This window comes from Stenella coeruleoalba (assembly GCF_951394435.1).
Source record: "Stenella coeruleoalba genome assembly, chromosome: 1".
Taxonomy (NCBI): Eukaryota; Metazoa; Chordata; class Mammalia; order Artiodactyla; family Delphinidae; genus Stenella; species Stenella coeruleoalba.
This window is the reverse complement of record NC_137169.1, coordinates 129,204,599-129,226,726: the sequence shown is the minus strand read 5'-3', so window position 1 is coordinate 129,226,726 and position 22,128 is coordinate 129,204,599. Positions and strand designations below refer to the sequence as shown.

General features: G+C 39.8%; 1 protein-coding gene across 2 annotated transcripts in view; it reads left to right on the top strand.

Annotated features, from left to right (window-relative positions):
* Positions 1 to 1,769, top strand: part of LOC307198240 (complement factor H-like) — a 125,252-nt gene extending 123,483 nt beyond the window's left edge. For both annotated transcript variants that reach the window (XM_079945008.1, XM_079945009.1), the window contains 2 exons: positions 473 to 655; positions 1,115 to 1,769. In XM_079945008.1, coding sequence (XP_079801134.1) covers positions 473 to 655; positions 1,115 to 1,323 — 392 coding nt within the window. In that variant the 3' untranslated portion in view covers positions 1,324 to 1,769. The remainder of the gene's footprint in view (positions 1 to 472; positions 656 to 1,114) is intronic.
* The last annotated feature ends 20,359 nt before the right edge of the window (positions 1,770 to 22,128 follow it).

Here is a 22,128-nt window from a genome sequence, read left to right as displayed (position 1 = left end):
CCAGAAAAGGAAGAAAGCATTCCCTCTCCCACTATTGAGATCTGTAATTCTTTGACTTTTATAAAAGCAGCTGTTGGGGCTGATGTTCATTTTGTAATAAAAATGAAAATCAATAAATATGACTAGAGATTCAATAGACACTGCTGTATGTTGTATACAAGGATATTTTTTTATCTTAGTTATCCATCTGTCCAGCATATATTCACTAAGAAAACATGTTTTAATACCAGAACACTGCAAAGCAGACATATTTGTTAATGTATTATGTGTACTTTCTTGTGGGGTAAAAGTAGGGACTTAAAAATGTGCCTTTTCGTTTAAGTGTTTCAAATTTCTTCAATAAATCATTTCTGTCATCAGAAATCAAAAGCCTGATTATTACATACTAGGCTACATTTTTATCTTTTTATTTTAAACTGTGGGGTTTCCTTTTCTGTTTTTTCTCTTTCAATAAATCAAACATATTTTTTAGACTCTCAAGGAAAATGTGGGCCTCCCCCACCAATAGACAATGGAGACATTACCTCATTCCCGGCACCAGTATATCCTCCAGGATCGAGAGTTGAGTACCAATGCCAGTCCTACTATGAACTTCAGGGAAAAAGACACATAGTATGTCAGAATGGAGAGTGGTCAGAACCACCAAAGTGCTTAGGTAAATATTTCAATCTTCTTGTGGATCCTGGGAAAATCGGTGTACTGAGTATGATGTTTAGCTGTTTATAATAGAATTTTCATGGATTAACTACCAACCATTCTGTTGCATGCTTGACTACCAACTAATAATATGTGTGGAAATAAATTTTGAAAATTTCCTGTTCAAGCAACAATAGCAACAAAAGATTCCTTAATGAAAGCTCTTCATATGATAACTGACATTATGAATCTTTGATTATAACATTTAATTATTACACTAAAAATAGTACCTCATTCTTACAACATTAACTGTTTAAAATGATGGAAACTACATACTAGATTTTCAATGAATTGGTTTGTAAAAGGTTTTGAGAAGGAGTTTTTGGACCAGAGCAAGAGATTCTACTTGAAAGCCTGAAATTCTGTGGAAAATATTTGTGTACTACTTAACAGTTTATGTTTATTTTTTTAACTTCAGATGCATGTGTAATTTCAGAAGAAATGATGGAAAAACATAACATAGAATTAAAATGGAGAAGCGATAAAAAACTTTATTCTAAAACAGATGACATTGTTGAATTTAAGTGTAAAAGTGGATATTGTATAAAGGCATCTAGCTCTGCATTTCGAACAACCTGTCGGGAGGGAAAACTGGCATATCCTACTTGTCACCGAAACTGTCGTTAAAGTGCAGTTGTAAAACTGAAATATGTACATGTATTCAGAATTTTTCATTATTATTCCAGTTCTCAGTTTCTTTTTATCAAGTATTGTTTAACTCATCTCTATTCATAAATCAGCTTCATGTTAAACATTATAGGGATGATGTAATTATAATCTTGGAGACCAACTAATCACTTCTTAAAAGCACCTCATTAAAACTTGGCAAACCAAAATGCTACGTGTCCTGTTGATAAAACATCTACGGCAAGAAATTAGATGCAATCACTTCAGTACCTCCTTTCATCCATCAGTTTCCTAACTTTCTAAAGATTTCTCCATAACTTCTGAGGTTTCCTAAGATTCTGTTTCAGAAGAAATGGGAAGAAATACTTGTCTCCATTTTCAAAATAACATCACTTTACAAACATGTAAAATGCAAACTATGTAATACCTATATTAGTAATTACATGTAAGTAGTTATTTCTTACTTTTGCTCATCCGTCAATAGATAAATATACCAAACAATAATGAAATACATGATCTTTTACAAGACGCCTATCTAGCACACATAAAGAGGAATTAGAGGACTTCCCTGGTGGCACAGTGGTTAAGAATCTGCCTGCCAATGCAGGGGACATGGATTCATGACCTGGTCCAGGAAGATCCCACATGCCGCGGAGCAACTAAGCCCGTGCGCCACAACTAGTGAGCCTGCGCTCTAGGGCCCACCAGCCACAACTACTGAGCCCACGTGCCACAACTACTGAAGCCCGTAAGCCTAGAGCCCGTGCTCCGCAACAAGAAAAGCCACCGCCATGAGAAGCCCGTGCACCACGACGAAGAGCAGCCCCCGTTCGCCGCAACTAGAGAAATCCCGCACGCAGCAACGAAGACCAAACACAGCCAAAAATAATAACTAAATATATTTAAAGATACTACACTAAAATCAATAAAATAATAATATATTAAAAAAAGATGAATTAGAATCAAATTGGTTGCATAACTATCGTTATGATAGTTATGCAACCAATCACATGACATATAAGTGATTTAAAAAATCCAACATCAAGTATAAACACACATACACATATAAACACACTATGCCTTGAACACTGAATACATTTTTATAGAACAAATATTGGCAACAAGTACAATAGAATATTAGAATATTTAGAATATTCTACAATAGAATATTTAGAATAACTATAGTTGAATTTAGAGACAATAGGGGTAAAACGTGGTGTTTAAGTCCGTTTTACTTACCACTATTGTAAAATTTTCATTGTATATCACCTTTGAACCATAGCGTGTTATTTTAAAATAAAGATGTATACAAGGTAAGACAACATATAGTACATACAGTGTTGAGAACTGTAGAGACCTCTTTGGTAAAGATCTGCAGATCTAATAACATTTTCATGATTTTGCTGGTATAGAGAGTTTTGGAAACTTTCAACCACAAGAGTCTGAAGTGTGATCTTTAGGTTCATACATTTCAAACAGCATAGTTAGTTTAAATCAGTTGACTAGAAACATTATAAATTTCTAAAAATCATGAAAATTTTCACATGAAAATAGGGATATAAATAATTGAGCTAAAATATTTTAAGGTGATATCTTGTTACTCCATGTTGCGTCAAATCAAGTGGCCTTCTTAGAATAAGAAGCACGGCTGTCACCATTGGAGCTAATTGATCTAAATCTGAATCACTGGTGACAGCTGCTTTTCTCATCCTTAAATTAAATTGTTACAATTGGAAAGTTATCTTTGCTGTTAATGTTAACATTTGTGTATATACTATTTCTCCAAAATCTTCACCTCATGGTTGTAGAATCTATTTATGACACATGGCTACAATCGGTTATTTCACTGTTGATAAGAAAATCGTGATTTTAATGATAAATCTTCTCATTTTTCTGCATTCATTCATTGTCATTCTGTATACAGATGAGTGTTAATTTACAGACTCTGTTCACGTTCAACTTTTACCTAAAAAGTTTTGGAAATCTTTATTTTTGCCCATTAATTTCCAATTTTTGGAGGAAGGACTTGATGTAATTGTAACCTTCCATGGTGGCTTTAAGACTTTTTGCCTCTAAAAAAAATTGTTGTTTGTATCAGCATGGATTCCTACATTTTTATTTATTCAATTTATCACAATCAATTATACTCATTCTTTGAAGATAAAATGATCCAAATTTTGGCTAGTGAGTGCCTCTTGAAACTGGTTCTGATTGCTCCTGATCTAGCCCCGTTGGTCTTTGAGCATTTCTCTTCTTTTTAGCCCAACACCGATAATCCAGTCTCACTATATACCTCCCATGCCCAACACCAGTAATCATCTATATTTCCAAAACGTCTGATTCTTTTTATTGAAGAGTTGTTTTAAGAACCCAAGAATTGTGTTACTCATGCTAGATGGGAGTTTTCAATACTGCTGAAATGTCTTTTCTTCCAGGGTCTCTTGGTTGTCAGACCTTTGAAACAGAAATGAAATTTTTTCCCATAGTTGGATTTTTAAATATTTTTTGATTGAGGTATAATTGATTTACAGTAGTTTCAGGTGTACAACATAGTGATTCACAATTTTTAACTGTACTCTATTTATAGTTATCATAAAATATTGGCTATACTCCCTGTGTTGTACGATATGTCCTTGTAGCTTATATATTTTGTAGCTTATATATTTTATACATAATAGCTTAGCTTATATATTTTACACATACTTAACTTATATATTTTATACATAATATATTTTATACATAATACTTTGTACCTCTTGATCCCCTACCCCTATCTTGTCCCTCCCCCTTTCCCTCTCCCCGCTGGTAACCACTTGTTTGTTCTCTATACCTGTGAATCTCTTTCTGCTATGTTACTATTCACTAGTTTGCTATATTTTTTAGATTCCACACATAAGTGATATCATACTTTGTCTTTCTCTGTACGACAAATTTCACTCAGAATAGTACCCCCCCAAGTCCATCCATGTTGTTGCAAATGGCAAAATTTTATACTTTTTTATGGCTGACTTGTTCCAATGTGTGTGTGTGTTTATATGTGTCTATATATACACATATATACATATGCAGTGTGGTGGGTTTGGGTAAACCTAGTTGGGTATAAAGATAAGAAAACAATCATACTGGGTTTTTCTTTCAGTGTCATCCTGGTTATTGCAGGTAAGCTAGGGAAGAGAAGATTTAACTTTGGGTCACATTCATCTAATTCATCTGTTTACATTGAGGGAGGAGTATTCATTTCCAAGCTGAGATGGCTTTTGAATAATCTTATTTGAAGGATGTATTTCTAAAGAAGTAGAAGAAGAGCTGTGCAGTATAACTTGTTTCCCATGTATCTAGTGTGCAGGGGTGGGAGGTATAAAAGTGGAATTGTTTTACAATTGCACCAATATTTCAGAAAGAACAAGAACAATAAGAACACAAAGTATTTTTTTTAATTTCAGTGAAATGTCATAATTTTCTAAGGTAAATATTAACTAGAGACTTTACAGTTACAAATAAAAGTCACTAAAAATTTCTTTAGTCTTTTCCCAATTGTACTGAGATGTCTAGCACTTTTGGAAAACACATATTTAATAATATATGTATCTATAGATACGTAGTTCTAGAAGATGAAAACGATAAAAAGAAAATATTATTAGTTGAGGTACTAGAGAATAGACTGTGTATCTGGCAAGTTAAATAAGTGAGAGAGGAGAATCTAGTTATATTTTGTGAGTCTGCAATGTGAAACACCCCGGGAAAAATGACTCCATGGAAGATGGCAAATCTGGAACAAAGAGTAAAGAAAGAATGTAAGGAAGGAACCAGAACAATAAGAACACAAAGTATTTTTTTTTAAGTTTCAGTGAAAGGTCATAATTTTCTAAGCTGAATATTAACTAGGGACTTACCTGGTGGTCCACTGGTTAAGACTCAGCACGTCCACTGCAGGGGGTGCCAGTTGGAGCCCTGGTCTGGGAACTAATATCCTACATGTTGGGTGGCCAAAACAAAAATACAAAAATTTTAAAAATTAAAAATAAAGAAAGCATTTTCTGCTAAGGTATATTATAAAAAAACTAGACTAATGTATAGATTAATCTCATTCCATGCAAATGTGACAGTCTTTCTCAACAAACCTCAGACTGGATAATGAACACATCCTACAGAAATTCAATTCTCTTGGGGGGAAAGTCCCCTTATCCTTATATAAAAATGTGAATGATGAATGATATATCCCAAGTCTAACAGCTATAAATCAATTTAGATATATACTAATGCTTTATGAGATATCAAACTATTAAATCAAACTATATTAAAACTATTAAATCAAACTATATTAAAATTAATATAAGGTCATTTATTAATTATGAAGACCTATAGAATAAAAATAAAATGGTTTCACAATCACTCTTAAAAATAAATTTTAATTGAGTAATTCACAAACATGAAATTAGAAAACAAAACTCAGAATACCATATTTTAAGAGGTTGATATAAAATTTGTATAAAAAATGTAGTACACAGATTGACAGAAGAAACTCCAAGTGCAGGTTTTTAAATTTTGAGGTTTGGTATATGTAGTTTTTCTATAATAAAAATAGATTACTTTAAGGGTTACATAATTATTTTAATTTAAATAGAAATCATAGCGCTAAGAGGTATATATTCAACATCTGAAAAAACAAATCTGATACTACTCAGGTATAATTTACATACAATGAAGCTTACACTTTTCTTTTTTTAACATCTTTATTGGAGTATAATTGCTTTACAATGGTGGGTTAGTTTCTGCTTTATAACAAAGTGAATCAGCTATACATACACATATATCCCGAAATCTCTTCCCTCTTGCGTCTCCCTCCCTCCCACCCTCCCTATCCCACCTCTCTAGGTGGTCACAAAGCACCAAGTTGATCTCCCTGTGCTATGAGGCTGCTTCCCACTAGCTATCTATTTTACATTTGGCAGTGTATAAATGTCCATGCCACTCTCTCACTTTGTCCCAGCTTACCCTTCCCCCTCCCCATGTCCTCAAGTCCATTCTCTAGTAGGTCTGCGCCTTTATTCCTGTCTTGCCCCTAGGTTCTTCATGACCATTTTTTTCTTTTTTTTTTTAGATTTCATATATATGTGTTAGCATACAGTATTTTTCTCCTTCTGACTTACTTCACTCTGTATGACAGACTCTAGATCCATCCACCTCACTACAAATAATTCAAAATTTCTTTTCTTTTTATGGCTGAGGAATATTCCATTGTATATATGTGCCACATCTTCCTTATCCATTCATCTGTTGATGGACACTTAGGTTGCTTCCATGTCCTAGCTATTGTAAATAGAGCTGCAATGAACATTGTGGTGCATGACTCTTTTTGAATTATGGTTTTCTCAGGGTATATACCCAGTAGTGGGATTGCTGGGTCTTATGGTAGTTCTATTTTTAGTTTTTTAAGGAACCTCCATACCGTTCTCCATAGTGGCTGTATCCATTTACATTCCCACCAACAGTGCAAGAGAGTTCCCTTTTCTCCACACCCTCTCCAGCATTTATTGTTTGTAGATTTTTTGATGATGGCCATTCTGACTGGTGTGAGATGATATCTCATTGTAGTTTTGATTTGCATTTCTCTAATGATTAATGATGTTGAGCATCCTATCATTTGTTTGTTGGCAATCTGTATATCTTCTTTGGAGAAATGTCTATTTATGTCTTCTGCTCATTTTTGGATTGGGTTGTTTATTGATATTGAGCTGCATGTGCTGCTTGTAAATTTTGGAGATTAATCCTTTGTCAGTTGCTTCATTTGCGAATTTTTTCTCCCATTTGGAGTGTTGTCTTTTCATATTCTTTACGGTTTCCTTTGCTGTGCAAAAGCTTTGAAGTTTCATTAGGTCCCATTTGTTTATTTTTGTTTTTATTTCCATTTCTCCGGGAGGTGGGTAAAAAAAATCTTGCTGTGATTTATGTCAAAGAGTGTTTGCCTATGTTTTCCTCTAAGAGTTTGATAGTATCTGATCTTACATTTAGGTCTTTAATCCATTTTGAGTTTATTTTTGTGTATGGTGTTAGGATGTGTTCTAATTTCATTCCTTTACATGTAGCTTTCCAGTTTTCCCAGCACCACTTATTGAAGAGGCTGTCTTTTCTCCATTGTATACTCTTGCCTCCTTTAAAAAATTAAGGTGACCATATGTGCGTGGATTTATCTCTGGGCTTTCTATCCTGTTCCATTGATCTATATTTCTGTTTTTGTGCCAGTACCATACTGTCTTGATTACTGTAGCTTTGTAGTATCATCTGAACTCAGTGAGCCTGATTCCTCCAGCTCCATTTTTCATTCTCAAGATTGCTTTGGCTATTCGGGGTCTTTTCTGTTTCCATACAAATTGTGAAATTTTTTGTCCTAGTTCTGTGAAAAATAACAGTGGGAGTTTTTTTGTTTGTTTGTTTCTTGTTTTGTTTTGTTTTTTGCGATATGTGGGCCTCTCACTCTTGTGACCTCCCCATTGCGGAGCACAGGCTCCGGATGCCCAGGCTCAGCGGCCATGGCTCACAGGCCCAGCCTCTCCACGGCATGTGAGATCTTCCGGGACCAGGGCATGAACCCATGTCCCCTGCCTCGGCAGGCGGACTCTCAACCACTGCACCACCAGGGAAGCCTGCCAGTGGTAGTTTGATAGGGATTGCATTGAATCTGTAGATTGCTTTGGGTAGTAGAGTCATTTTCACAATGTTGATTCTTCCAATCCAAGGACATGGTCTATCTCTCCACTGTTTGTATCATTTTTAATTTCTTTCATCAGTGTCTTATAGTTTTCTGCCTACACGTCTTTTGTCTCCTTAGATAGGTTTATTCCTAGGTATTTTATTCTTTTTGTTGCAATGGTAAATTGGAGTGCTTTCTTAATTTCACTTTCAGATTTTTCATCATTAGTGTGTAGGAATGAAAGAGATTTCTGCGCATTCATTTTGTATCCTGCTACCTTACCAAATTCATTGATTAGCTCTGGTAGCTTTTTGGTGGCATCTTTAGGATTGTCTATATGTAGTACCATGTCATTTGCAAACCATGACAGTTTTACTTCTTCTTTTCCGATTTGGATTCCTTTTATTTCTTTTCCTTCTCTGATTGCTGTGGCTAAAACTTCCAAAACAATGTTGAATAATAGTGGTGAGAGTTGGCAACCTTGTGTTGTTCCTGATTTTATTTGAAATGGTTTCAGTTTTTCAACATTGAGGACGATATTGGCTGTGGGTTTGTCATAATGTCCTTTATTTTGTTGAGGTAAGTTCCCTCTATGCCTACTTTCTGTAGGGTTTTTATCATAAGTGTGTGTTGAATTTTGTCGAAAGCTTTTTTCTGCATCTATTGTGATGATCATATGGTTTTTCTCCTTCAATTTGTTAATATGGTGTATCACATTGATTGATTAGCGTATACTGAAGAATCCTTGCATTCCTTGGATAAACCCCACTTGATCATGGTGTGTGATCCTTTTAATGTGCTGTTGCATTCTGTTTGCTAGTATTTTGTTGAGGATTTTTGCATCTATGTTCATCAGTGATATTGGCCTGTAGTTTTCTTTCTTTGTGACATTTTTTTCTGGTTTTGGTATCAGGGTGATGGTGGCCTCGTAGAATGAGTTTGGGAGTGTTCCTCCCTCTGCTATATTATAGAAAAGTTTGAGAAGGGTAGGTGTTAGCTCTTCTCTAAATGTTGGATAGAATTCTCCTCTGAAGCCATCTGGTCCTGGGCTTTTGTTTGTTGGAAGATTTTTAATCACAGTTTCAATTTCATTGCTTGTGATTGGTCTGTTTGTATTTTCTATTTCTTCCTGGTTCAGTCTCAGAAGGCTGTGCTTTTCTAAGAATTTGTGCATTTCTTCCAGGTTGTCCATTTTATTCACATATGGTTGCTTGTAGTAATCTCTCAGGATCCTTTGTATTTCTGCAGTGTCACTTGTTATTTCTCCTTTTTCATTTCTACTTCTGTTGATTTGTGTCTTCCTTTTTTTCTTGATGAGTCTGGTTAATGGTTTATCAATTTTGTTTATCTTCTCACAGAACCAGGTTTTAGTTTTATCAATCTTTGCTATCACTTCCTTAATTTCTTTTTCATTTATTTCCACTCTGATATTTATGATTTCTTTCCTTCTGCTAACTTAGGGGTTTTTTGTTCTTCTTTCTCTAATTGCTATAGGTGTAAGGTTAGGTTGTTTATTTGAGATGTTTCTTGATTCTTAAGGTACGATCGTATTGCCATAACCTTCCCTCTTAGGACTGCTCTTGCTGGATCACATAGGTTTTGGGTCGTCATGCTTTCATTGTCATTTGTTTCTAGGTATTTTTTGATTTCCTCTTTGATTTCTTCAATGATCTCTTGGTTATGAAATAGTGTATTGTTTAGCCCCCATGTGTTTGTATTTTTTACAGATTTTTCCCTGTAATTGATATCTAGTCTCATAGCATTCTGGTTGGAAAAGATACTTGATATGATTTCAATTTTCTTAAATGTACCAAGGCTTGATATGTGACCCAGGATATGATCTATCCTGGAGAATGTTCCATGAGCACTTGAGAAGAAAGTGTATTGTATTGTTTTTGCATGGAATGTCCTATAAATATCAATTAAGTCCATCTTGTTTAATGTATCATTTAAAGCTTGTGTTTCCTTATTTATTTTCATTTTGGATGATCTGTCCATTGGTGAAAGTGGGTTGTTAAAGTACCCTACTATGATTCTGTTACTGTCGATTTCCCCTTTTATGGCTGTTAGTATTTGCCTTATGTATTGAGGAGCTCCTATGTTAGGTGTGTAAATATTTACAATTGCTGTATCTTCTTCTTGGATTGATCCCTTGATCATTATGTAGTGTTCTTCTTTGTCTCTTGTAATTGTCTTTGTTTTAAAGTCTATTTTGTCTGATATGAGAATTGTTACTCCAGCTTTCTTTTGATTTCAATTTGCATGGAATATCTTTTTCCATCCCCTCACTTTCAGTCTATATGTGTCCCTAGGTATGAAGTGGGTCTCTTGTAGACAGCATATATATGGGTCTTGTTTTTGTATCCATTCAGCAAGCCTGTGTCTTTTGTTTGGATCATTTAATCCATTCACGTTTAAGGTAATTATCGATATGTATGTTCCTATTACCATTTTCTTAATTGGTTTGGGTTTGTTATTGTAGGTTTTTTTCCTTCTCTTGTGTTTCCTGCCTAGAGAAGTTCCTTTAGCATTTGTTGTAAAGCTGGTTTGGTGGTGCTGAATTCTCTTAGCTTTTGCTTGTCTGTAAAGGTTTTAATTTCTCCGTCAATTCTGAATGAGATCTTTGCTGGGTAGAGTAAACTTGGTTGTAGGTTTTTCCCCTTTCCTCACTTTAAATATATCCTGCCATTCCCTTCTGTCTTGCAGAGTGTCTGCTGAAAGATTAGCTGTTAACTTTATGGGGATTCCCTTCTATGTTATTTGTTGTTTTTCCCTTGCTGCTTTTAGTATGTTTTCTTTGTACTGAATTTTTGATAGTTTTAGTAATATGCCTTAGCATGTTTCTCCTTGGATTTATCCTGTATGGGACACTCTGTGCTTCCTGGACTTGATTAACTATTTCCTTTCCCATATTAGGGAAGTTTTCAACTATAATCTCTTCAAATATTTTCTCAGTCCCTTTCTTTTTCTCTTCATCTTCTGGGATCCCTACAATTCGAATGTTGGTGCATTTAATGTTGTCCCAGAGGTCTCTGAGACTGTCCTCAATTCTTTTCATTCTTTTTTCTTTACTCTGCCCTGCAGTTGTTATTTCAACTATTTTATCTTCCAGGACACTTATCTGTTCTTCTGCCTCAGTTATTGTGCTATTGATTCCTTCTAGAGAATATATAATTTCATTTATTTTGTTGTTCATCATTTTTTGTTTGCTCTTTAGTTCTTCTAGATCCTTCTTAAACGTTTCTTGTATTTTCTCCTTTGTATTTCCCAGATTTTTGTTCATCTTTACTGTCATTATTCTGAATTCTTTTTCAGGTAGACTCCCTTTTTCCTCTTCATTTGTTAGGTCTGGTGGGTTTTTACCTTGCTCCTTCATCTGTTGTGTGCTTCTCTGTCTTCTCATTTTGCTTAACTTACTGTGTTCAGGGTCTCCTTTTCGCAGGCTGCAGGTTTGTAGCTCCCTTTGTTTTTGGTGTCTGTTCCCAGTGGGTAAGGTTGGTTCAGTGGGTTGTGTAGCCTTCCTGGTGGAGGGGACTGGTGCCTGTGTTCTGGTGGATGAGGCTGGATTTTTTCTTTCTGGTGGGCAGGTCTGCGTCTGGTGGTGTTTGGGGTGTCTGTGACCTTATGCTTTTAGGCAGCCTCCCTGCTAATGGGTGGGGTTGTGCTCCTGTCTTGCTAGTTGTTTGGCATAGGGTGTCCAGCACTGTAGCTTGCTGGTCATTTAGTGAAGCTTGGTCTTAGCGTTGAGATGCAGATCTCTGGGAGATTTTCACCATTTTATATTACGTGGAGCTGGGAGGTCTCTGGTGGACCAATGTCCTGAATTTGGCTCTCCCACCTCATAGGCACAGCCCTGACACCAGCCAGAGCACCAAGAGCCTGTCATAGCTGCAATATTTTATAACCTAATCTAGGAAGTGATATCACATCACGTCTGCCACTGCGAGTCCCTAAGTCCACACCACTTAAGGGACACAAATTAAGATTCCCCTCTTGAAGGGAGAAGTGACCAAGAATTTTTAGACACACTTTGAAAACCTCCACAGATTCATTGGTTCTAGAGAAAGCATTCTGTACGTCTGTGCATGGATAGTGGGGGCAGGTACAGCAATCTATACTCAGCAAATGCATCTACTCCAGAGAGGAAAATACCACCTCTTCTGTGGTAGAAAGGGTTTAATGTAACCGACATGCCACAGGTAACTGGTTGGTCCCTGGGGAGTGGAGTCACATTGGGGGTTCTGCTTGGCCTCTGTTCGCAGGACAGGCTCTCAATGGTGGGATATCCGATCAGCCTTGGAAAGAGGGAGACTGTTTAAGCTCTTTCATAGCCCGCATATCTGCGGCCATGGCCAGTGTATACATGGGTTCACCAAATAAGAATGGGGTCTCTGAGGAAAGAGGTTCTGACACCTAAGCAGGACAGGTTGTCTTGTTTGCCTGATTTTTGAGCTCTTCCTTTGCCTTGGATATTCTCTGATGGCATTTACTAGGGACACAAATTTCTTAATTTCCTGTCCCTATTTTTCTTTTAAATTAATTAATTTATTTTTGGCTGCGTTGGGTCTTTGTTGTGGTGCACGGGCTCCTTACTGTGGTGGCTTCTCTTGTTGCATAGCACGGGCTCTAGGCGTGCAGGCTTCAGTAGTTGGGGCACATGGGCTCAGTACTTGTGGCTCACGGGCTCCAGAGCACAGGCTCAGCAGTTGTGGCGCACGGACTTAGTTGCTCCGCAGCATGTGGGATCTTCCCCGACTAGGGCTCAAACCCATGTCCCCTGCAATGGCAGGCGGATTCCTAACCATTGTGCCACCAGGGAAGTCCCCCTGTCCCTATCTTGAGATGTCATTTTACATACCTCTCCTCCCCAGACTTAACTTGTCACCAAGTTTTCATTTTGCTTTTTCCAAACCCTTGACCTGCTGCCCAACCTGTTGACTGTGCCCTTGAGTCAGCAGAGAGCAGAGATGTGTCTTCTCCCCTTGGAAGTGGATTAGATGCACCATCCAAACTTCTGCTCCCTGAGTGTTCTCATCTACCCTGAGGGGAGGCTATAGCGCAGCTCTGCTCACATCTGGCCTACCATACACAACCGTCCATAAACCAGGCTTTGTCTTCCTTTATGAAATGGTCAAGGAGATCCTCGATTTCCCCGAGGTACAGCCTGAGAGAGACAGTGTAGGAGGAGGAGATATTACAGGACCCGTGTCGTCTGTGCAGCTTGTGAACTTGGGGCCTGCTCAGCCCTGGGCTGGTGTTCACCACTTTGACTTGATAATGGAATGTTGCTTGTCACATCCAGTTGTTTGGTTCCTTGGATTAGATCCCAGGTCAGCAAACTTCTTTGTAAAGGGCCAGATACTAAGTAGTACAGGCTTTGCAGGCAATATGATTTCTCCTGGAACTATTCGACTCCACCTTTGTAGTGTGAAAGCGGCCATAGATAACATGTAAAGGAATGGGTGTCTCTGTGTTCCAGTAAAGCTTCAGCGGGGTAAGTCTCAGACCCTCCCAGCTCCTGACAGCTGTTTCTTGCTCATCAGATTTAATTAGCAAATGTCATCAATATAACGGACCGGTGGAGGGGCTGCCTCTGCTGGTGAGGGAGGTTTGTGGGAATAGGGAGAAATACAAGCTCTCAGCCTTTAAAATTTTGCCCAAATACCGTACTCCTTCCCAGGGTCCCCCTCCCTCCCCTTAGCTAGGAGGGCTGGTAGGGTCGAGCATTTCATCAGTGCTGCCACATTTACCAGCAGCCTCGGGATTAGTCCTCGGCCATGTGTTCCCTGAGACCACAGGAAGTGAGGGGCTTCTTCAGGCCTTCTGTCCACACATTCTTGTTCTCAAGATATGTTCTTAGTGGTACCCTTGGATGTTCAACAGAGTTTCATTTTCTTTTTCCCTATGTATGCTCTCCAGGGTGGTCAGGTGAAACCAGGTGACACTCTAAGCTTTATAATCATTTATAAAGTGTTGGCATAGCCACTGTGTGCCCCGGCCACCTGATCTTTGAATAAATTGCCCTTCGTATGCACTTCATCTCATGCTGCCGCCACAGATAGATGATTTGAGGACTCAGGATGCTACCGCATCCCATGGATTATCATGATGTTTCTCGCTAGCAGGAGTTTATCCCTGTGCTCCTCAGATAGGAGCAACTCAATTCAGAATTCGATCTTAAGAGGCAATTTCCTAAGGCCACTATTGCATCAGCCAGGGACACTAAGAAAATAGTTGGCCCTCTCCAATTTAGTGGAATTCAAGGAAGTTTAATAAAGGGACCATTTGCAAAGATGTGACAGGGATGCAGGGAAACAAGCAATAGTGCCATATCCTGGGACTAGTAACACCATGGTATCCCCACACCCAGATCCCCAGAGACCCATGAGGAGAGGGCACCTCTCCAGCTACTTGTGATTTTAATGTTGAGATGGAGCCAGCCCAAGGGGGGCAGGAATGAGGGAAGTACCCTTACCTCTCTCTTTGAATAAAACAGAAGCTACAGAGTAAAAAAAACTATGGATGTAGCAAATACAGAACACAGGCCAGCATCCCACAGCAAAGAGCAGGCTGGAAAAGGGTGGAGGATGGAAGTGGAGGGCAAATAAAAAATAATCCATACAGTTCATTCTGGATTTTCTAAAATTGTGCGTCAACAGCTTTGCTTTATGAAGAGAAGCTGTGAGGGGAGAGCATAGATAAACAAGATGTGTTACTATCATGTTAAAAAGGGTTGAAACAAACATTTCAGTGACTTAAGCTTAAGGGCTTATATGCGTAATGTTAATTTGATGAACAACATTTATTATTTATTAAATAATAAATATAAATTAAGTGTATATGAAGGTTATTGTTGTTCACATTAACATTTTGCTAAAAAATTATGGAGTAGTGGTCTCATTGTGCATCAATCCTAAATTAGGATTTTAAGAAACCTCCATGAACACTTTTGATTCAGTATCGTTAAGATAACCGGGTTCAACATCAGGTCAAAATGGGTGTCAGTGAATATAATTTCAGATCCCACCTTCCTCATTTTGGTTTTCCACCCAGGGAGATTTCTTTTGATATATTTCATGCACGCGTACACACATCTACAATTTATTTTTTAAAGTCTCCTCCTGATATATTTCATGCATGCGTACACACATCCACACCTTATTTTTTAAAGTCTTCTCCTGTCTTTAGAGGCAGTAGGTGCAGGGGTGAGAGCAAGACCAGCCGAGCTGCCTGTGTCCGTCTCTTGGCTTTGCCACTTCCTGGCTGGCTGGACGCCGGCCTCGCTCATCTGTGAAGCACGAATCATGGCACCTCCCTCACAGGGTTGAAATGAAGGTTGAGATAAATATGTGCAGGGCTTAAAACAATGCCTGGCAAGGAGTAACATGTAAGCGATAACCATTATTATCAGATGTCTACAATTAAAATGAAAACCGGAAGTTATTTGTCAAGGGCAATGCCAGTCAAGACCATCGCTTATGAATTTCTGGGAATCTCAGGTTTTGTTTGTTTACCTAGTTTTGCTGCCAGTATCACTGAGGCCCTGCTGGGGTCAGGCACTGACATCAGCACGTTCACACTAACTATTGTAAGGTCGGATCTTAACAAACGGCACCACGAAACAGAGGAAAGCTTCAAGTGAGCTTTATTAAGGAGCGCTCCCGGGCCAGGTTCACTGGTCCGAGAGAAAGGGGCCAGAGAAGTCGCAGCCGGGCGAGGGTTGGGCAAAACTTTATAGGGGAAGAAGGGAAAGGGGTGTGGTGAATCTGGGAGGGCGCAGGGTATTCCTTATTTGGTGGTCTTTTCGGGTATCCTGGGGGACCGTTAGTCCCGCCCCTCGAAAGGCGGGAAGGCTGGGCTGGTTTCAAAGTCCCCAGGTCAGTTCCTGGAACTGGGTGGTCCGGAATATCTCCAGGACAGTTTCTGGAACTGGGTGGTCCGGAGAATTTCGTTCTGATGCAACCTGTGAATCTGATTGTGTTCCCCTGCCTCGGGCCAGTTGGCCTTACAACTATACATTTAATTTTCCTCATTTTCTCCCATTTGGGCCCAGGAAGCCTCTGCGGGGAGCTCAGGGTTGTGACCCTGCGCGGGGATACTGGGGGAGGGAAATCACTGTCCCAGCAAGGCAATGACTGCTGCATTTACGGTGGAAGTGCTGTGACCCTCTTTCTTTCAAGTAACCTGTTCACAAAACCGAAAGGCGAATTCCGAGTCTGAGCCCCGGGCCTCGGGGCCCACCGAGACCCCGACGCCACTGCCGCCTCCGCGCGCAGAGCGACGCGCCGCCGCCGATACGTTTAAATAAGGCGCCTTCTTCTCATTGGCCGGGGCTGCTGCCGGGAAAGGTGATTGGCCCCGCGTGGAGGCGGGCGGGGCCTGGGGATCCCATTAGTGGAGGCGGGAAGTTTAAACAGCAAAGAATCTGCGCTGTTTGCTCCTGTTTCTAGTTTGCGAGTCTGTGCCACGCTTATTTTCCGGGTCCCGGCGATTGCACGAGAAGGGGGGCGAATTCGCTCCAATTCCCCCAGCTTCCCGAGAGGACACGTTGGGCGTTCCTCCACGGGCGGCTCGGAGCAGCCTGTTGGGCCCAGAGGCCGCCATGGCGACCAGGCGTCGGGGGCGCGACTGCTGTGAGCGGAGCCCCCGGAACCGAGGCCGCGGGCGGGGCCGCGGGGCCCCCGAGCCGAGGAGGAGGCGGCCTCCCCGCCGGTCCTGTCCCTTAGCCACTTCTGCAGGTCGTCCTTCCTCTGCTTCGGGGAAGTGCTCCTGGGAGCCTCGCGGACGCTGCCCCTGGCCCTGGACAACCCCAACGAGGAGGCGACCGCCGTGAGGTTGTCCCGTGGCCCGGCCGCCGAGTGCGGCTTCACCGTCTGGCCGAGCGCCTTCGTGCTGCAGGTAGGAGGGGAGTGGGCCCTCCGCGGTCACCCCGCCGCGCTCCGGGAGGGGCCTCGGAACGAGCAGCAGCGGACCTGAGGCCTGGAGATAAAGCCAGGTCCTTCCCTCTAACTCTGGATGAGCCCTGGTCCCCGGGGCAGAGGAGCCGGGTCGGCGGGGACTCGGCGGTGACAGCGCGTCCACGCGCCTGCGCGGAGCATCCTTAGGAGCACTTTCCTAGCTTTCTGTTACAGAGAAGCGTTTTTCATAGGCTTCGGCCCTCGAGAAGACTTGCGGTTCTAGAGTAATGGATGGCACTTTTAAAATTAATATTCTTTCATCTGTCTCTCTATCCATCCATCCATCTGTCTGTATTTAAAACTGCCAGGAGTACTTTGGTTAGAGCAGGGTTTTTTAATTGCTTTTCATCAGTCATCCTAAATATCCACTTTAGTTTCCATAGGGAAACTGATTCCACAGAGTGAGGGTAACTCTAATACTTATCATAGAGAAAGAGTGAGCTCCTTTTTAGCTGAATGTCTATAGCAACAAAGCCAAAAACACCTCTTCAGGGTTGTTTTCAACAAGTATGAACACTTCAGTGTTTTACTCTTTTGTTTCCTTTGCTGTAGTGTAGTTTTTTGTTTTTGTTTTTTTTTTCTAAAGAGATGGGGAAATGAAGATATATGTATCAACAGAATAATTTTCATTGCAGTGCTTTTGTGATAATAGTAATCTGTAATAATGCAATAGTTAAATAATACATCCATTAATTGTATCTATCAAAATTATTTTAAAGAGTTCTTTATGCTGCAGTGTACTTTTTATTTTTTAATTTTTGGCTGCATTGGGGTCTTCGTTGCTGCGTGCGGGCTTCCTCTAGTTGCGGCGAGCGGGGCCTACTCTTCGTTGTGGTGCGCGGGCTTCTCATTGCAGTGGCTTCTATTGTGGCAGAGCACGGGCTCTAGGCCTGCGGGCTTCAGTAGTTGTGGCACTTGGGCTCAGTAGTCGTGGCTCGCAGGCTCTAGAGCTCAGGCTCCGTAGTTGTGGCGCACGGGCTTAGTTGCTCCGCGGCATGTGGGATCTTCCTGGACCAGGGCTTGAACCAGTGTGCCATGCACTGGCAGGCGGATTCTTAACCACTGCGCCACCAGGGAAGCCCTGCAGTGTAATTTTAATGGCGATTCAAATTTTGTGACTTTTGTTTCAGAACTTCCTGGGTAGCTTTTCTGCATTGCATTGACCAGAGCAATGCTCCCATTCCTGTCACCAAAATCCAAAGAATTTACATCCTTATTTTGACTGCTCTGGTCTTTCCATTGATTAGAACCTCTGAAAGTGTGAAAAGGAAAAAAAAAAAAAAGCTGAGGGAGTCTTACTCCTTGTCTAAATAACAGCTTCCTAAGGCAGTGAGAAGAGGCTCTAATCTGAGGTCCATGGGCTTGTATCTAAGCAGTGGTTCAGCTACACTTAAGAACCTGCCCTTCCCCTTTAGTTTATAAATGCTTGCTTTACATGGAAAGGTATATATTTTTTCTATCTACGTAATACTTTTTTACTTATTCTTTTTTGTTATGTGGAACTAAAGGTTTGCTGTGTTATTTTTTTTTGCTTTTGTTCTTTTGTTTTAGAATTTACTCTTTTATAGTGTAAAAGCTCACTGTTCTTTTTAAAAACCAATTGTTTATGATGTGTTATGGTTTCTGCTTTAAAACAAAACTTCTCTTTTATTAGCTGTTGATTTCCCTCAGCTTCAGGTCTGAGTGTGCTGATTCCACTTAACCCACCAAGCCACTAAGATAATACATACAAACATAATGTTCACCGTTTACAAATTCTTTTAAACTCTGTTGCCTTATTTAATCCTTACATCAAACTCATGGAGTCCTTATCCACATTTGTAGATAAGGCAACACTGTCAAAGGGTTTGTGTCCAGTGGATCAGGGTAGGCAGCTCAGTTCACTCTTCTGAGTCTTCCGTGTCTATTTTCTCATCCATCGGTTGGAAGTAATGCCAGCTGCAGTTGTGCATGGTGCTCAAATGAGAGAAAGCTTCAAGCAAAAGTCTGGACTCTGTGTCCTGAATAAATGTTCTCTTCCTGATTTTTAATGAGGAAATATGCTCAGAGGGTGGAAATATTTACGCATGGTTTTATTCATAGCAATTGACAGAGCTGGGATTCCCATCCAGGTCTTATAATTTTAAATCCCATGCGCTTTCCCTTATATTGATTTATAGACGTGAGACATGGTTCCTCCCTAAAGACATATGTTAGGAGGTTGAGGGAAAAATTCTAAGAACAAGAAGAAGCTACATCAAACAGCTATCAAGGAGGTTGGGATGTTTTGAGGAGACCGGTGGTTCTCACATTTAAGAATGCATCAGAATCACCTGGAGGGCTGGTTAAAGTACTTTTGGGTCCCCACCTTCAGAGTTTCTGATTCCATATGTGTAGAATAGGACTAGAACTTGCATTTCTAAGAAGTTCCCAGGTGATGCCTCTGCTACTGGTCCAGGGACCACATTTTGGAAAGCACTGTAGTAGAAAATAAATATTAGAACATCCCTTAACTACAACACACCCCACACCTTCAGTGAAATAGCGTGTCACGGTATGACTAAGCAGCGTTTCTCTGAGATGCCTCAACCACGTGCGTCAGATTTGCCTGGATTGCTTGTTAAATGAGGGAGATTTCTACTCACCACTCCACACTCACTAATGTGAATTTCTGGGGGTAAATGCAGAAAACTCGATGTACGCAGATGGCATCTAACGAACCACTAGGTAAAGTGTTATACTTGCCAAATAGTGACAGAAATTCACAATTAGTATAAAAATAGGTCTACAGTACAATGTATCTAGGCCTAATAAGGAGTGAGGACCAGAAGACTGTCATTTGGGATATTTTTGTAGAGCAGATTTACTGGGGCCAATCCAAGGAAAACTTTTTTAAATGATCTTTTGGGTTTCTTTTAATCTCCTAGTCATTCTTTTTAAAACTTCAATAATACTGGTGTGTTAGAATCTGCATAGGACTGCTGTAATGTAGGGGGTTTGTCATTTGGGTCTAGGTCTTCAAAATAACATTCAGTTAAAATCACCAGCCATCCTATTGAATGGGATTAAGCTACGTGGTGTTTCCATCCTGACTGCACGGTACCTCAGTGGTGAGCTTTAAAAAAACCACCGGTACCAGGACCCCGCTTCAGCATCACTCCTGGGGAGGACATAGAGGAGGGTCGGGGCATTTTTACTTTTTACAAACCCCTCAAATGATCTCTGTATCCAGGGTTATGAACAACTCAACTGGATGGTTTAACAGACTCATTGGTGCCAGTTCTGGAAATAGGAGCTTTTGCTCTGCAAACGAGTAGAGGCCAACATGAGGCAGCTCGCACTTCTTCAAGAAAATAAGGCACCCGTCTATTGTGCAATGAGTTTGATTCTAATTTGATGTGACTGGGAGACTTGGATGAACTGACTGGCAAGGCAGCCCCAAACCTGACTCTTCCCTCCTTCACAGGCAGGCTTCTCAAACAGTCATGGTCATTGCACTTATGGCCACAAGGGGGCGGGCCAGATCCATTTAATAACAAGGCAGCTTCAGTTGTCACTGGCTGCAGCTACCATTTTCTGATTTGTCACTAATAAAAAGTTTGTAAACAAAGACCACAGAATCTTAGAACTAGATGGAATTATGAGAGATCATCTTGTTTATTGATTGACAATATTTTTTAATCTTTTCCCAAAGGAGGGAGATGCAGCCCACTTTTTTAATTGTAATTCTGACTTTCTGCTGTCTTTCAGAATCTAGATAAAATAGTAAGATTCTTATCTCAGACACATGGCAATGCTTCTGTTCAAAAATTAACAGTGATGCATATCCAAGAATGCCATTACTGAAGGTAATAGAGGCATATTTAAAAGAAAGTAGTATAACAGATCTGTTCCCTCATTTGTTTGGTTACCTAAGAAATTTTTTTAAAGGGTGGAGTTGGGGGGTGGGGGAGACCAAATAAAGATTTACAAAAGGGAAAAGGTAAAATGCTTTATGTTTTATTTCTGTTTTTAGACCTCTGAGGGTATTTGTCTCCATAAAAGCTGAAGTTTTATAGCTAGACTATCACTGCAGTCTGAAAAGCAGGTATCAGTCATAAATCCCTTTGTGTCTCTCAGAACTGACTCGCTCTCTGTGCCTTAGTCTATATAGATTGTTACAAATGATGGAAGGGCTTCCTCATGGGAAGTTGGATGGAAGCGGAGAAGGCAGAGAAAAGAAAGATGGAGTGAACACTTTGAGCATCTTTTTTGCTCATGTGCTCTCCTCCTGGATTAGCCGATTAACCTTTCAATTAAGGATAAAAAGACTAGCACTTCATTTTGTTATGCCTTAAGAAAGGCCTTAAGAAAGAAGGCCTTTCTTTCTTATGCCTTAAGAAAGAAAATAGACAAACTAAAAATCAAAAGCCTTTGCAGCCACAAAACATACACCTAAGTAATGTTTATAATTCAAATCTACTAAATAAATTACATATATACAACCATCCCCAACATTTTGAAAGATATAATTTTAATGAGAAAGTCATAACTGAAACTTCCTTTGACCCCATAGATAATGTTAATGGCCAAAGCGAAGAGAATAGTAAACTTATTCTTACCCCCAAACTGTTTTTCAACTTTGAACATCACACAAAGCCAAGGAAATTTTCTAAGTCCAGATTTTTTTGTGAATAATAGCTGTGTAGCTAATAATGAACCAGAATTAGTGGAATGTCTTTCACCAGATATGTTTGTAAAGATTATTCAAAGCCTATGCATTTGGAATCAAAACGTGTGCATGAGATTTTCTACACAATTTTAAGTCCAGATTCTTTCATAAATGATAATTACAGACTAAATTAGGATCTAGAATCAGAGTCAATTAGTCCAATTCTACCCCCAAGTCAATGTGTAAAAGATAACATGGCATATATATCTCAGCATATATGTGAATTATCACCATCATCAAATGAAAATTCTCACAACCTCCTCAAGATGAGAGAAGAAATGAAGTTTTACCTTGATTCCTGAATGTCAGGGTTCAAAATCTCCAAAAGCTATTTTTGAAAAATCCAAGCTTTAGAAATGAAGTCAAATTATTACACTTTTAAGAAACCATAACCAGCCTAAATTTTCTGCAGTTCAGGATATTTCTAATCACAGCCATAATAAACAACTTAAGTGATGACTGCATGA